At 48.2% G+C, this 17,253-nt stretch overlaps 1 protein-coding gene across 1 annotated transcript in view; it reads left to right on the top strand.

Annotated features, from left to right (window-relative positions):
* Positions 1-16,195, top strand: part of CHSY1 (chondroitin sulfate synthase 1) — a 63,565-nt gene extending 47,370 nt beyond the window's left edge. Inside the window, exon 3 of the mRNA XM_007529257.3 lies at positions 13,338-16,195. Coding sequence (XP_007529319.2) covers positions 13,338-14,933 — 1,596 coding nt within the window. The 3' untranslated portion in view covers positions 14,934-16,195. The remainder of the gene's footprint in view (positions 1-13,337) is intronic.
* Positions 16,196-17,253: the final 1,058 nt, after the last annotated feature.

Genomic DNA, 17,253 nt, shown 5'->3' on the forward strand with positions numbered 1-17,253 from the left:
TGGGGAGCCGGGGGCTCGAACCAGGATCCTTACGCCAGTCCCTGTATTTTGTGCCACATGTGCTTAACCCGCTATGCTACCACCCGACTCCCTAAGGAATACTTTTTAATGACTGCATGTAGCTTTGTAATAGGAAAAAATGCTCTGTAGTAGAATTTGGCAGCCATGAGATACCAGACCTGCAGGTAAGCAGCCTAGAGTACATGCCCGGGACCATGCCCTGGACCTCTCTCTCATAAGTGAATAAATGTTTAAAAAGTAAAAGTGGGATAACCTTGAGTGATTGAAATATTCCTGCTTGTAGCATTCTAAGAATCATGAGTTGGGGACCAGGCAGTAGCACAGTGGGTTAAGTGTACATGGCGCCAAGCACAAGGACCAGTGTAAGGATCCCAGTTCGAGCCCTGGCTCCCCACCTGCAGGGTGGTCACTTTACAAGCAGTGAAGCAGGTCTGCAGGTGTCTGTCTTTCTCTCCCCCTCTGTCTTCCCCTCCTCTCTCCATTTCTCTCTGTCCTATCCAAAAACAATGACAGCAACAACAACAGTAAACAACAAGGGCAACAAAGGGGAGGGGGGAAATGGCCTCCAGGAGCAGTGGATTTGTAGTGCAGGCACTGAGCCCCAACAATAACCCTGGAGGCAAAAAAAAAAAAAAGAATCATGAGTCATCGTGTCAGCTTATGAAATGCTGTGTTTAATGCTACATTGCAGTAGGCACACTGCTCTGTGCCAACTTTTTCAGAGAGAGAGAGAGAGACAGAGATAGGGAGAGACGCTACAGCGCCATCCCCCCTCCCCAAGTGCCGCAGCTCTCTCCTATGGTGAGAGAGCTTCATTTTAGATCAGTCTGTGCCTTTCTGGCTCAGACTTAGTCACAGTGCCGGTAGTGGCTCCACTGCCCTGGAGAGGCTCAGTGGCTGTGTCCGGAAGGCACTGGGGGCGCCTGTTTGAGTCACTTCACTTTAAGAGCCGGCCAGGCTGGCATTTGGATGCCACTCTGCTCTGGTGTGGGGCCAGGTTGGGGCGGCTGCCGATAAATGAGCCAAGAGGAAGGAAGTGGGTGGAGAGGGGACGAGAAACCCCTGCCGCCGGCCAGTGTCACCCGCCAGCCCTCCAGCGACCCGTCCTCTTGGCAGACTGTCCCCTTGCTGAGACTCGCTGCCCTCACCTGCTCACGGAGCAGCATGAGGTCCCAAAGCCTGGTTCTCTCAGTGAGAAACTGTCTACTGCAGTTCACACCACACAGACTAGTCCTGTCTCCACCTCGCCATGCTTGTCTCTGCTGCTCTGCCTTATCTCACCAACAGTGGTGCCCAGAGTTGACATCCACATCCTGAGAGTTGGGGTGGGTGTTTCCAGCTTGGAAACAGCATTCTGATCATAGGGAAGACAGTGTGATCCGCAGCACTCTCCTTCCTGCACCTGCAGCCCTTCCTGCACCTGCAACCCAGCTTACCTGAGGCCTCTGCCCAGGTGTCTGTCTGTGTCTTGTGGCAAGGGTCTGTGTTTATTGCAGGTCAAGAAATGGCCAGAGACTCTAGCATCTCTATGAGTAATGAGTGGGCATTCCTGTTGCTTTGCATGCTCGACAGTGTTCAGTGTGGACCTTCTGAATGTTGGCCAATCTGCTAGGTAGGCAGTGAGTGGTGTTTTGCTGTTTAGAGTGCATTCCCTGAGGATGGAGCAAATTGATCTTTTCACCTGGGTGCCTGCTACCCTGGGATCTTCTCTGGTGAGGTGTCCCTTCAGGTCTTGTCCATTTTTTTTTTCCTTTTCTTAACCAGATCATTTCTCACCATTTTTGTTCTTTTTCCCCCCCATGGAGAGAGGAACAGAAAAGGGAACTTTCTCCCCCCTTTTTAAAAATATTTATAAGATGAAAAATATTGATAAGACCATAGGATAAGAGAGGTACAGTTCCACACAGTTTCCACCACCAGAGCTCTGTAACTCATCCCCTCCCTTAAAAGCTTTCCTATTCTTTATCTCTCTGGGATAAATGACCCAGGATCATTATGGGGTGCAGAAAGTGGAAGGTCTGGCTTCTGAAATGCTTCCCTGCTGAACCTGGGCGTTGGCAGGTGGATCCATACTCCCATCCTGTGTCTGTCTTTCCCTAGTGGGGCAGGGCTTTGGAGAGGCGGAATTCCAAGGTACATCGGTGAAGTCATCTGCCCAGGGAAATCAGGTTGGCAGCATGGCAGCAGCTGCAACTTGGTGGCAGAGTACTGGAGCTAAAGGATTGACATCACAGGCCTGTCGTCTGTGGACACAGTCTGAAGTGAAACATGTCGAGGTGGTACTGGTTGCATTGCTTAGGTTGAGATCAGCAGATGCAGTATCAGTTGGCATGGGTCGAGAGAAGCCTGTTGGAAAACGAGCCCCGCCACTGAGGTTCCAAGACTGGGAGAAATACGGGTTTTATAGAGGGTTCCTGCTAACCAGAGCAGTGCTCAGCTCTGGTGTATGGTAGAAAGGGGTGTTGAACCTGGGACTTTGGAGCCTCAGGCATGAGAGTCTCTTTACATAACCATTATGCTGTCTTCCCCCCCCCTTTTGGGAGGGGATTAATAGTTTATAGTAGATACAGTTGTTAGTACATATGTAAAACTTCTCAGTTGTCCTAGGTCCTCCTCCACCATCATGCACCAGGACATGAACCCACCCCCACCCAATCCTTCTTTATCAGATTGGTCTCTCCCTGTGACTTGCCTTGAAGCCTTTGACATTGTCCCTGGCAGAAATGTTTGGTTTAAATGAAGTCCAGCTGATCCATTACCAGCCACTCATTTCCCAAGATTACGTCTGTCTTTTCTTCTGGGAGTTGTGTTAGCTTGTGTTTTTGCATTTAGAACTGTGATCCATTTTGAACTCATCTCTGTGATGAAGTCCATGTCTGGACTGGTTTTACTTGGCACAGGTATGTCCAGTTGACCAGGCAGCCTTTGCTCCACTTTTGGAGTGTTGCCTTTTCTCTTTTGGCTTACCTATGCTTTGAAAAATGCTTCAAGCTTTCATAGGTCCCCTCCTAGTCCTTCCCACCCCAAAAGCACCTCCCTTCTCCATTGAAAGCATTTCATCTCTTTTTTGTAAAAGTAAGTTGTAAGGACTCATGCTTTTGCAGGGTGGCTCCTCACCTTGAGGTGTTACTGGGGAAGATGACAAAATGCCTGTGTGATAATCTCCCACCCAACCCCACCGGCCGCAGACACACTGTGGAGAGGACAGAAATGTGTGTGTCACTAGGCTCTGAAGTCAAAGTGAATGTCAGATGTCTTGAGCAGACAGGAATGGGCCTATGTCTGATCCTTGGCTTTATCTTGTGACCACAGCTCCAGGGAGCTTGTCCTGACTCATTCATTGCATCCTTCCGTTTTGTGTGTGTGTGTGTGTGTATGTAAAAGGGTTACTGAGAAATGTGGTAAGTTAAAATGGTTTTTTAAAGTATCTTTATATAAAGTGAGATTCTAAAACAAATCAGGAATAAGCCTTCAAAAAACCCTGGAAGGAAATAACTTTATAGATCACATTTTTCTTTTTTCCTCCTCTTAATTTGAATTGGCTGTAACACTCAAAAAGGCAGAAGACATTACCCCCAGCAGCCAGATTCCTTGCTTCTGTCTAAAAACTGCCAGACCTACCCACACTGGCCCTGTGTACCTCTGTGTCCAGCCCGGTGCATGGCCTTCACTCTGCCCCCATCTGTGTGCTTTTGAGTTTTCACTAGGTTTACTTTATAGCGGCCATCTCTGCTGAGGCCTAAATCAGTATGTCACATAGAGTTCTGCACTGCTTGTGGGAGCTACGTGTGGTCACATGGCGGCTGCCATTTTGACACAGCTGGGCAGCAGGCCTGAGGATTGAGAGCTGGACCAGAGCTGCTCCTGAGGGCAGCCCAGGGCTGGGCTTGTGAACCGCCCACTTGTGTGCTTTCTTCCTGAGGGGTCCTTGAACTCTCCTTCCTTGTAGAGTGCCTTTAAGTCCATGTTGAGAGGTTGGGTCCACACTTGGGTAAGACATTGTTCTGTTGAAAGCAGTTCTGCGTGTACTCATTCTTTCCTGTGCTACAGACTTTGTTTCTTTATCTCTGTGTCTGCGTTTGGGGGGCTGCTGAAGCAGCCCCCCACCCCTACCAGGTCAGCCTTCATCAGGGAACAGGAGGAAGGACTCATCCCGTTTTTGACTGCAGGCTAAGGGCTCTCCTTTCACTGTCGCTGCTGGTTTTCCAGGTCACAAAATGTTCCCTTACAAATGGTTGATATCCATGTGATCTGATCAGTTAGTATCAGTGTCTTAGATGACTGTTAACAGTTTTTGTTTGACTCAACAAGCTCCCTTATTTTGAAATGCAGCAGTCAGCTCCAGAAATGTCAGAAGTTGACACTTGCTAGCCAGGAGCCAGCCACTGGTATACCTGCCTCTTTCTTTTTCATCAGTAAGGCCCAATTCAATTCCTGTGAAAACTGTGCTTTTCTGAGTAGAGTTTCTAGATTACAAAACATCTAATCCTTGGATCTAATTGAATGAAAATTGGCAAAACTTTCCCCAAGCTAATTTGGAGAGACTGCTAGGTTCTTGGAGGGTTGAACATATGTCCTGAGAGCTGAGGACGGGCCTGTTTGTGCTGGTGGTCTTGGCCCCTTAATGACTAACAGATGCCTTTCTTCTCTCAAGGTCTTGCTTTGGGGAATAGATCTTCTGGAACCTCTGCCTGTAGGTATAAAAAACTGTTCATGGGAGTCGAACGGTAGCGCAGCGCAGCAGGTTAAGCAAAGTGCAAGGACTGGCAATAAGGATCCCGGTTCAAGCCCCCCAGCTCCCCACCTGCAGGACAATCATTCCCCCTCTCTATCTTCCCCTCATCTCTCCGTTTCTGTCTGTCTTAACCAACAATATTGTAGTTATTGATGATATCAATAACTACAACCATAAAACAACAAGGGCAACAAAAGGGAATAAATATTTTTTTAAAAATCTTAAAAAAAAAAAAGTAAAAAAAGAAAACCTGTTCATTTGGGAGTCAGGCAGTAGCACAGTGGGTTAAGCTCAAGGACCAGCCTAAGGATCCCGGTTCAAGCCCCTGGCTCCCCACCTACAGGGGAGCCCCTTCACAAGGGGTAAAGCAGGTCTGCAGGTGTCTACCTTTCTCTAACCCCTCTCTGTCTTCCCCTCCTCTCTCCATTTCTCTGTCCTATCCAACAACGATGACATCAGTAACAACAATGACTACAACAATAAAACAAGAGCAACAAAAAGGAAATAAATATATATATATTTTTAAAAACTGTTTGATTATTTAGAACTTGCTGCCATGCAAGTTTTCTTTGCAGCTGCTATCAGTTTTGGTCTCTGGGCCTTCAGACAGCCCATCTTTTCTTGGAACCAGTTTCTAGGACAAAGGAACAAGAAAACGAATTCCCCTGCAGTGGATGGAGAGGGACGCTTTGCTTGGGCCATTTGGAGCAGCGCTCATTTGTTGCTGTGGCCGAAATGTGTACTCACTGAAGGCCTAGAATGTAAACAGCTAAAGGGAAGAAGCTGACTTAATGAGAACACTGGCCTGCCTTGCAGAGGACATTTGCTCATAAAGACCAGAGCTGGTGTTTGTTAGCTGGAGATTAGATGTGGGCAGTTGATGGCTATTCCCAGCTGCACTCCAAGTTCCTGGGAATAGTGTGACCTTGATATTTATTAGCTCACTCATATTTACCATACAATGAGTCAGTCCCAGAACAGTGAAGGGGAGATATTTTGCTGGTTCATGACAGGGAGCTGGGGTGGGAGGGGGCGGGGTGGGGACTTTAGAACAAAGATTAAGGGCTGTTTTGTAGATGTTGGAAATTAAGTTAAACCATGAAGGCCACTGTGTATACCTTACAAGGCTGCTTTATGCATTTTAAAAGCAAGGACCGGTAACTAGTATGCATTAATCTGCACTTTCTCTTTTTCATTTTTTATTTGTGATTAATAGTGGGTTATGAGATTGTAAGATTACAGTGTATATAGTCTCAGACCACACCCACCACCAAAGTTCCGTGAGCCCAACCTTCCGCCTCACAAAGTCTTATAAACACTTGGCTTGACTGTTTTTTTTTTTTTCAAGTTCATTTGTATCATATCTTTTTTTTTTTAAGAGTTTGTTTATTCATGAGAAAGATAGGAGAGAAATAACCAGACATGACTCTGGTACATGTGCTGTCGGGAATAGAATTCCAGACCTCATGGTTAAGAATGCTTTATCCACAGTACTTTATCCACTGTGCTAACCCCCGGACCACTGTGTATCATATCTCTAGATTCCACATGTAAATGAAAGTAGTTGTCTTTCAGCTCTTAATTATCACCTCCAGTTCCATACATTTTGTCCCAAAGGACACTGTATAATCTTTTTTGATTGCAGATTAGGATTGCATGGAGTATATATATCCCATAACTCCTTTTTTAAATTCTTTTTTAAAACATTTTTTTTTAGATTTTTAAAATTTATTTATTTCCTTTTTGTTGCCCTTGTTTTTATTGTTGTTGTAGTTATTATTTTTGTTGATGTCGTCGTTATTGGATAGGACAGAGAAGTGGAGAGAGGAGGGGAAGACGGGGAGAGAAAGACACCTGCAGACCTGCTTCACCACTTGTGAAGCGACTCCTCTGCAGGTGGGGAGCTGGGGGCTTGAACCAGGATCCTTATTGATGGTTCTTGCACTTTGCGCCACGTGCGCTTAACCTGCTGCGCTACCGTCCTGCTCCTTTCCTATAACTTCTCTAGCCAGTCATCTGTTGATGGGCATTTAGGCTGCTTCCACTCTTTGACTGTTGTGAATAATACAGCTATGAACATGGAGGGGGGCATATGCCCCATTTGAATTAGTGTTTCTGCTTTCATTTTTGACTTTCCATTTCATAGTTTTATAAAGAAAAAGCCACATCATTGGTGATTCAAGTGTTTTACAATAATAAAACCTACTTAAACTTGATACTTGGTGCTGTTTGGAACTTGGCGTAGTTGTGTATCCCCTGAAGTGCTAAAATGAGCTGGTAGGAAGCTTTTTGCTCGCCTGCGGGTAGGGTGGATGGAGCTCTGCAATCCTCCGAGGCTTCAGAGCTCTGGAGGTCCTGAAGGCCAGTCCTGTGTGCATCTCCAGCCACATGCTCAGGGCGGACGCAGAACCACAGAGCTGGACGGGGCCAGCGCTGAAGTGGGCGCATGAAAACTTGAGTGCTATCCCTGGAAGGACCCTCCCGCTGGAAAATTCAGCTATTTCATGAGTGAGAGATCTTTGAGACCCAGCAAATTCAAGAACAGTCTCACTTTTTAATCTTTGTTTTTCAAACTATCTCCTAGATTTTTCCACTACTACCAAATTACTAAGCACTTAACTTTAGTCACATGATTAGACCCTAGAAGGACTGAGAGCTTTCCAGTCCTGTCCAGCCCAGGAAATCGCCTGAGGTCCAGGGATTAAATGTTAGCTATTTAATAAGCAGCCTGATGCTGAGTGAGGAATCGGCCTTCCTGGGGGAAAGACGGCCCGTGGCTAGAAGACACAGCCTCCCCTTACTGGTGTGCCCTCAGGCAAGTGTGGAGTCCACAGTGCGCCTTCTCACATGTAGCCAAGCTTCTGCAGAGGCGAGCATGAGGCAGGAAAAACCCCAGCAGCCGCGGAGCAACTAGAAACAAGTCAAGTGAAAGCAAACCAGAGGAGAACTTTTCAGAATGTTCTTCAAATCCAGCACAGATGTTGGAAGAACCACTACAAAGGTAGAAATGAGACCCCAGGGCACTAAGATCATTCCCCACCACCACCACCAAGACCATTTGATGTCATCAGGAAGCTAGGTGACCTGGGATAAGTACAAAAGGGATAGATGATGGGGTGGGGGTGCCCCTGGCCATGGTGGTCAGGGGTGGGGCCATGGAGCCGTGTGGGCTCAGGCGCTGGGTCCTGACTCCTGTCCTCACTTCCCTGTTGTTGCCTCCTGCCCACCCTCCACCCCTCCTTCCCCATCCAGAATCAGTTCTACACGGTTTCTACACGGACAGTTTGGTTTTTTCACTTTATATTCCCTGCTCTGCAGGTCATCTGTGATATGTATTTCTCCCATCATTTCCCCCTGGAACTGAGGTCTCCTCTCTTTCCTGTCCCACACACTGGAGGCAAGATGTTCCCTGCCTCCACACCAACGCCATCTGTGAAATGGGTCTGGGTGATGACTAGATGCCAACATGAGCCACTGGACACTGATTCAGGCAGGGTCTTGGGACCACTGTTCATGTCCCAGTTATCCAGTCTGTCCTCACCCGTTGTTGCCTGTCTGCTACCTACCTGTCTGCTACCTCGTATCCTCATTTGCCCTTTAAGAAAGGAAATGACTTCACTCTCGTTTATTTAGTTTTCTTGGGGTCGTTGTTGGTTTATATTCCACGCAGTCTACCGAGTCTGTTGTCCAGAATGTCATTTGTTTTTTGTTTGTCGCCATCAGGGTTGTGGCTGGGGTTCAGTGCTGGCACTACAAATCCACTGTTCCCAGTGACCATTTTTTCCTCCCCCACTTCTAACTTATTTGATAGAGGGAGAGATGGGGGGGTGGGGGTAGGCGCATGCAGATCTACTTCACTGCTCTTGAAGCATCCCCCCTATAGGTGGAGAGCAGGGGCTTGAACCCAGGTCCTTGCAAATGGCAATACCAAGTGCACCACTGTGCCGCCCCCCCCCCCCCCCCCCCGCATTGTCAGTTTTAAAGTAGTGTGATTACAAACCCAATCCATTGGTGTGGTGCTGGGCAACCCCTGACCTGTCTAGTATGGACTTGGCCTTTTTTTTTTTTTTTGCCTCTGGGGTTATTGCTGGGGCTTGGTGCCTGCACTACGAATCCACTACTCCTAAAGGCCATTTCCCCCCCATTTCTTTTTTTTTTTTTTTAAATTTTTTTAATATTTATTTTATTTATTCCCTTTTGTTGCCCTTGTTGTTTTATTGTTGTAGTTATTATTGTTGTTATTGTTGGATAGGATAGAGAGAAATGGAGAGAGGAGGGGAAGACAGAGAGGAGGAGAGAAAGATAGACACCTGCAGACCTGCTTCACCGCCTGTGAAGCGACTCCCCTGCAGGTGGGGAGCCGGGGTTCGAACCGGGATCCTTATGCCGGTCCTTGTGCTTTGCGCCACCTGCGCTTAACCCACTGCGCTACAGCCCGACTCCCTTCCCCCCCATTTCTTTGCCCTTGTTGTTGTCTTTATTGTTTATTGTTATTGTTGCCCTTGATTTTGTTGTATAGGACAGAGAGAAATGGAGAGAGGAGGGGAAGACAGAGGGGGAGAGATAGATATCTGCAGACCTGCTTCACTGCTTGTGAAGTGACTCCCCTGCAGGTGGGGAGCCAGGGGCTCGAATCGGGCTCCTCATGCCAGTTTTTGCACTTCCTGCAACGTGCACTTAACCCGCTGTGCTACCACCCGACCCCCCTTGGTCTTCTTTTAAACAAAATAAGTTCTTCCTCCCTTGGCACACATGAGCACACACACACACACACACACACACACACACACACACACAAACAAACAAAATTTTTAATTTAGCATAATTACACTTAAAAAATCCTTGATTCATAACACTATAAAATGTGGGGACAGTTTTAGGTTTATATCTACACACGTGCATAGGATTCTCCACTCCCACCCCCATGGTTCCAGAGCCATCACATTCATTCACTTCATTCATTCACTTCTCCATCCATGCCATTAGCCACCATAGTTTTCACTGAGTCTGAGTTAGTTTTGTTGTTACAAATTCCTTCTCCTCACCTTTAATATAATACAACATTCCTTTCAGTTAAACTTCTGGACTTTAGCCAGAAGGTGCCTACAACAGCCTAACTGGTGCAGAGTTCTCAGCAGCGCTGGTTTTAGGGCTTGCAGGCCCCATAAGCCCATCAGTCAGCAGTGTTCCTTCCTCATATTTATGCCTACACACACACACACACACACACACACACACACACACACACACACACACACACACACACACACACACACACACACCGTGTTTCGCTCAGAGCTTCAGTCACCAGGAAAGTGGTGGCCACAGACAGCCTGTGAGACGTTTTGAAATATACGTTCCCTAAAGTGTTTGGGGACACGGTGTCCCAGTGAGGCTGTGGAGGTGAGCCGTCGGGCCCGGAGGACCTGCCTCCCTCCTAAGGAGGACTCCCATTGGCGCTCGCTCCCCAAGGGGTATGTGCAGGGTCAGGAATAAAATGTGCAGTCAGGCTTGGTCTGCTGGGGAGTGTAGAGCTCAACAGTGGCGCCCTTTGTCGGGAAGGATGTAGGTTCTTCTTTCACATGTGCTGCCAGGATCTGCATCCTAGAACTTGCCTTGGCTGTCCACCCCAATGGTGGGAGCATGGCAACCTCCCATCCCTGTCACTGTGCCCTTCTGGTTTCTTCATTCCCACCCTGCTTCAGGACCTAACTGCCCGCCCACTCGCCGTTCATGCATCATTCAGTCTTCATTTCTTTCTTCTTTCGAGGTATCCTCACACTGTTAACCTTTTTGGTAGTAGCCACCCTCACAGGTGTGAGGTGACACTGTGGTGTTGAATCGCACTTCACTGATAATCAATCAGATGGTGAACAAATTCTCAAGTGTCACCTGCATGTCTTTTTTATTTATTATTGTATAGAGACAGAGAAATTGAGAGGGGCAGGGGGTGGGTATAGAGAGGGAGAGAGACAGAGAAACACCTGCAGCCCTGCTTCATCACTTATGAAGCTGTCCCCCTGTAGGTGGGGACCAGGGACTCGAACCTGGGCCTTTGTGCACTGTAATGTGAGTGCTTAACCAGGTTCACCAATGCCTGGCGAGGCCCTCACCTGTGTTTCTTTGGAGAAATTGTCTATTCAGATGGTCTCACCTCCACGGTGGGAGTACCAGCTCTTTAAACCAGGCTGTGTTAGGGCATTGTTCTTCCATTGGGTGAATGATCATGGAAAGGCCTTCCCATTTTTTTACTCGGACGTGGATTAAAAAAAAAATTTTTTTCATTTATTTTATTTTTGAGAGAGATTCGGAGAGAGACAAACACCAAAGAACTTCACTCTGGCTAATGGTGGTGCAGGGGATTGAACCTGGGATTTAGAAGCCTCAGGCATGAAAGTCTGTTTGCATAACCATTATGCCGTCTCCCCCACCCTCAGATGTGGATTCTTCTACTGTGCCAATGCCTTTGAGTTGGTGTAGTCCCTGCTTTCTCTGCCCCTGTGGAGATCAGACCATGCGAGGCCCATGCCCAGAAGCCTCCCCCTGTGCTCACTTTCTACATGCTGTTCCTCTGGGTTAGGGCTCCATGGCCTTCCCACCACAGGGCGGGCGGGAGGAGTCTTGAGTGTCATCTATTCTCAGCAAACTTCAGAGTGCTGCTTGCTCCCGGCCACTTAGCTTAAGTGTTTGAGCTCTGCTCTCCTGTAGTTTGAAGTTGGTAACAGAGTCACACAGAGCTGAGGGCTGCTGTCCCCTGAGAGCCAGCCAGGTGTGCCGGTGCCGCAGATAGAGGCGTCTAGAGACCCTAAGCTTTCTTTCTGGGGGTGGGGGTAAGGACACAGACCCTTGGTGGTAGGAATGGTGTTGATATACACTCCTATTAACTAAAAAAAGACCCTGGCAGCTTCTTCTGATTAATGATGAAACATGGAAATTGTTCTAGTGGATAATTAATTCTGCAGACAAACCATACATGCCCGTCATAGTGGCTGTGGGAAGTCCAGGCTGAACCTATCACTCTGCCGCACCACTCTGGCATTAACCAAAATTCGTTACTGCCTGCTCTGAGGACAGGCCTGGCTGGACAAGGACAGCAGCCTACAGACTTGCAGTGCTGTGAGGATTCAGGAGCGAGCAAGTAAGTGAGTGAGCGAGTGAGCAGAGAACGTATAGAATGTGCTGCTGTTGTTGGGAATTCTTGCCCTGCTTTGCACTCCCAGTGGCTTTATTTATTGGTGGCTTACAGTATTACACAGGTGAAGTGTTGTTAAAATTTCGGACGGCTCTTGCCGGCCGGGTCTAGCTTCATGGGCGGGTAACAGAGACGCGGAGACAACGGCTGGGCAGGGAAGCTGTATTTCTTTATTCAGGAACAACGATTCATAAACTAACACAAACTAATCACCAAACAAAACTCTGCTGTCTCTTTGCGGCGGCGCAAGCACTCTCTCTTTTTCTCTGGAACTCAGGAACCCAGGAACTCTGTCTCTCTGGCACTCTCTCTTACTCTGTAACCCTGAAACTCTCGAACTCAGGAACTCAGGAACTCTGGCACTCTCGAACTCAGGAACCCTCTCTCTTACTCTCGAACTCTGGAACTCTCGGACTCAGCACTGGGGAACCCTCTGAAACTCTTCCACTGTGGAACTCTGTCTTACTCCGTAACTCTGAAACTCTGGCACTCTCGAACTCAGGAACCCTCTCTCCGGGTTCCTTGGGGCGGGGCCAAGCAGGCCCGCCAAATTAACAGGACTCATCCAATTCTCTTGGGGGGGGGGGGCCTAGAACAAACCAATGTAAAGCATACGACAGTGAAGGAAGTGGGATACAAACTGCAGTTCTGCATTTCTCTATTATCATGGCAACTACAGTAGCTCAGATGAAAATAAAAACTAACCAGAGGCAATAAACAACTCAGTCCAGAACATTCTCAACAGGAAACAAAACTGAACCACAAAGGGAAGAAATGGGACTGATTGTCAGATACCAACCTTAGGTATTACTGGCACTAATTTTTCCCCCCAGAATTTGATTCCTTGCTGCAGGAGACTCAGTGCCTGTAAATTAGTGTGTGTGTGTGTGTGTGTGTGTGTGTGTGTGTGTATATGTGTGTGTGTTACATAGACTTCTTATTTAGCATTGCTCCTCTGTGGGGGTGGTGCCCCTGGACATGACATACACCCAACGTGGTCCTTCCCCAGGCCTGGGGACTTGTGATGACTTCCTCTTCCAGTTGTATCACCCACGGCCGCCTCTGGCTCTCCATGAGTCTCTAGTCTTTAAACACCTTTTTTTAAAAATTATTATTTATTCATTTTTTTGATAGAGACAGCGAGAAAAACTGAGAGGCAGGAATAAAAAAAGAGAAAGACACCTGCAGTACTGCTTCACTGCTCATGAAACTTAACGTTGCAGGCAGGGACTGAGGGCTTGAACCTGGGTCTTTGTGCATTGTAGCATGTGCGCTCTCCTGGGTGCACCACCACCCGGCCCCAGTGTGTACAGGAAATAGGAGAGCAAGGACACTCATCGTGATCTCTCTCCCTCCCTCTCTCCCTCCCCCCTCCCGCCACCCTAACAGATGCAGCAGCTGTTCTATGAGAACTATGAACAGAACAAGAAGGGGTACATTCGAGATCTCCACAACAGCAAAATCCACCGAGCCATCACGCTGCACCCCAACAAAAACCCGCCGTACCAGTACCGGCTGCACAGCTACATGCTGAGCCGCAAGATCGCGGAGCTGCGGCATCGCACCATCCAGCTGCACCGCGAGATCGTGCTCATGAGCCGCTACAGCGGCAGCGAGGCGCGCAAGGAGGACCTGCAGCTGGGCGTGCCGCCCTCCTTCCTGCGCTTCCAACCCCGCCAGCGCGAGGAGATCCTCGAGTGGGAGTTCCTGACGGGCAAGTACCTGTACTCGGCCGCCGATGGTCAGCCCCCGCGCCGAGGCATGGACTCGGCTCAGAGGGAGGCCCTGGACGACATCGTGATGCAGGTGATGGAGATGATCAACGCCAACGCCAAGACCAGGGGCCGCATCATCGACTTCAAGGAGATCCAGTACGGCTACCGTCGCGTGAACCCCCTGTACGGGGCCGAGTACATCCTGGACCTGCTGCTCCTCTACAAGAAGCACAAGGGGAAGAAGATGACGGTGCCCGTGCGGAGGCATGCCTATCTGCAGCAGACCTTCAGCAGGATCCAGTTTGTGGAGCACGAGGCGCTGGACGCCAAGGAGCTGGCCAGCAGGATCAACCAGGAGTCCGGCTCCTTGTCCTTCCTCTCCAGCTCCCTGCAGAAGCTGGTGCCCTTCCAGCTGCCCGGCTCTAGGAGCCAGCGACAAGAGCCCAGGGAGCAGAAGATCAACATCCTCATCCCCCTGTCCGGGCGCTTCGACATGTTCGTGAGGTTCATGGGAAACTTTGAGAAGACGTGTCTCATCCCCAACCAGAACGTCAAGCTGGTGGTCCTGCTCTTCAACTCAGACTCCAACCCCGACAAGGCCAAGCAGGTGGAGCTGATGCGGGACTACCGCAGCAAGTACCCTCGAGCCGACATGCAGATCCTGCCCGTGTCCGGGGAGTTCTCGCGCGCCCTGGCCCTGGAGGTGGGGTCTGCCCAGTTCAGCAACGAGTCCCTGCTCTTCTTCTGCGACGTGGACCTAGTGTTCACGGCGGACTTCCTCCAGCGGTGCCGAGCCAACACGGTGCTGGGCCAGCAGATCTACTTCCCCATCATCTTCAGCCAGTACGACCCGAAGATCGTGTACGGCGGGGAAGCTCCGAGCGACAACCATTTTGCCTTCACGCAGAAGACGGGCTTCTGGAGAAACTACGGATTTGGCATCACCTGCATCTACAAGGGAGACCTGGTCCGCGTCGGGGGTTTTGATGTGTCCATCCAGGGCTGGGGGCTGGAGGACGTGGACCTCTTCAACAAGGTGGTCCAGGCAGGTCTGAAGACGTTCAGGAGCCAGGAAGTGGGGGTGGTCCACGTCCACCACCCGGTCTTCTGTGATCCCAACCTGGATCCCAAACAGTACAAGATGTGCCTGGGCTCCAAAGCCTCAACGTATGGCTCCACGCAGCAGCTGGCCGAGATGTGGCTGGAGCGCAACGAGCCCGGCTACAGCAGGAGCGGAGGCAGCAACAACGGCTCGGTGCGGACAGCCTGAAGCCCAGCTTTGCTGGCAAAATTTTTAATCGCCTAATTTATTTTTCAGAGACGTTTTTTTGTACGATCAGTTTTTGAGACCCCACCCGAGGATATATTTTACACGGGATTTTCTTACAAAGGACTTCTTGAGTATTAAGCTTTTTGAACCACGACGACAACAACAACAAAATGTGATCATGTTTGCCTTCGAACCCCCTCTCCGGCTGGGCAGAACGTAGCAGGCTGCTTTGTCATGACACGAAACGCGCCAGTGAACGAGGTTTTCACAGTCCCCCCTCCCCCCCCGCTACCGTTCTGCTGGCAGAAAACAAACATTCCTGCAAAGTATTATTGTGACGAGACACTGTAACTGCTAAATGTTTGGTTGTAACTATTAACATTGCACAGAGTCTACCTTTTTGTCTTTTTCTTTATGACTTTTTTTACAGCCATCTCATGATTCCCCCCCTCATAACCCCTTGCAAAATAAGGCAACACAGTCACAGCTGTCTCTTCAGCTTCAGGAAAGCGTCCCAGAGCTGAGTCTTTCCCCAAACCTTTGCCCATATAGGCATTAAACTTCAACAAGAATTTGGCCTTCTCTCCTTCCCACCCACCCCCCTTCCTCTTATGTGGTACAATAGCGATTTTCAGATTGGCCCAGAAGAGTGATTCTAAAAGATCTAGCATATGCAGACTAGAACAGAAACAGAAGCCACCCCAGCGACAGCATTCGGGGAGCCACATTTGGTCTTGTCCACTTCGCTGGTGGACCTGACGCCCTCACTCATAAATTACTGTCGTCCTTCATCCTTTGCATCCGAAATACCTTTAATTTATTTAATATCCATTGTTTAGCAAGTTGCCATTTCTCAAGTACCTGTTAGCTCTAGTATTTATATGTGTCAGGAGGATGTTATGTTTCTGTAGGTTTTATTTGCAGTAAACTGATCTCCAAAGATTTTCTTCTGAGAACCTTCCTCTCCCCCCCCAACCTCACTTAACTTCACATTCCATACCATTTTACTAAATATTAAGTGTTCTTTGACAATTTTGGTGCTCACATGTTGGGGGGGCGGGGGGCAAAAGCAGATTGTATCTTGTCATCACACCAGAAAGTTTGTTTGAAACTCATAGATCAAATGTGCCTTAATATTCTTTTTTTTCATTTAGACTTTGGACAGTAATAGACTTGCCATTTGAACAGACATCATTGGAGATCTGCTTATTTGTAAATAGTCTCTTGCTCATTTGGAAAAAAAAATAAACCAGTGGACAATATTTTTCTATTGTACTTTTCGGAACTGTTTTGTCTCATTACTCCTGTTTTAGCTGAAGAATTGTATTATGTTTGGAGAGTAAAAAAAAAAAAAGGAAACAGTAAATACTGACTCATAAGGTTTTTGAAATTATGTGAGGAAATCTTTTTTTCTTAAACTGAGTTTGATGGAAGATTCAAGAATTACATGTTTGGGGGATGTAGATAGCATAATGGTTATGCAAAGAGACTCTCATGCCTGAGGCTCTCAAGTCTCAGGGTCAGTCTCGGCGCCATCATAAGCCAGAGCTGAGCAGAGTTCTGGTTAAAAAAAAAAATGAGAGGGTTAAATGATCAAACTGCTTCCTTGTCTTGATAAGACTTCACCTTCTGCATTTCTTCTGTTTAACCTGTTTTTACCCTGTGCTTTTTTTTCTCTTATTTTCCTTTCCCTTTTCCTGTCTGTGTTTAGAGATAATCTCTAGTGCCCCCCAACACACACACACACACACACACACACACACACACACACACACACACACACCACACACACACCACACCACACCACACCACACACCAGACTTGGGTAACAGCTCCCAACGTTTAAAGCCTGCCCTCTAGCTTTACAGACATCTGTGTAATACATGTGATCTTTCCTTAAGGGGAATCTTCTTGTGGACTATCATTCAAGAGTAAGACAGAACTAATTTTTAAGTCTGTTCCTCCCTCTCTTTCCCCTGGAATGAACTCATCCTTTGTTTCCCTTTGGTTGAGTCTTCCCAGAACAAGGGTCTGTAAACAAGGCCCAGGTCCCACAGGGCGGTTGGACTCCACGCCTAGAGGCAGGGCTGCTGGGGCTCAGCGGCACAGCGCACACTCTTGACTGTACGAGGCCATTGAGGCCAAGCATGGAAGGGCCTGTGTGAGCCACTGTCCATAGGTGTATATGGGTGGCTTTAGCGACAGAATCCATTCCATGCAGTGGCTATATTCACCCCAGGATGTCTCTCCTATCAAATTAAAATACAAAGTTAGCAGAATAAAAAGATTTTATGCTATAAATGAGAGAATGAGGGTCCAG

Source organism: Erinaceus europaeus, chromosome 20 (assembly GCF_950295315.1).
Source record: "Erinaceus europaeus chromosome 20, mEriEur2.1, whole genome shotgun sequence".
NCBI classification, from domain to species: domain Eukaryota; kingdom Metazoa; phylum Chordata; class Mammalia; order Eulipotyphla; family Erinaceidae; genus Erinaceus; species Erinaceus europaeus.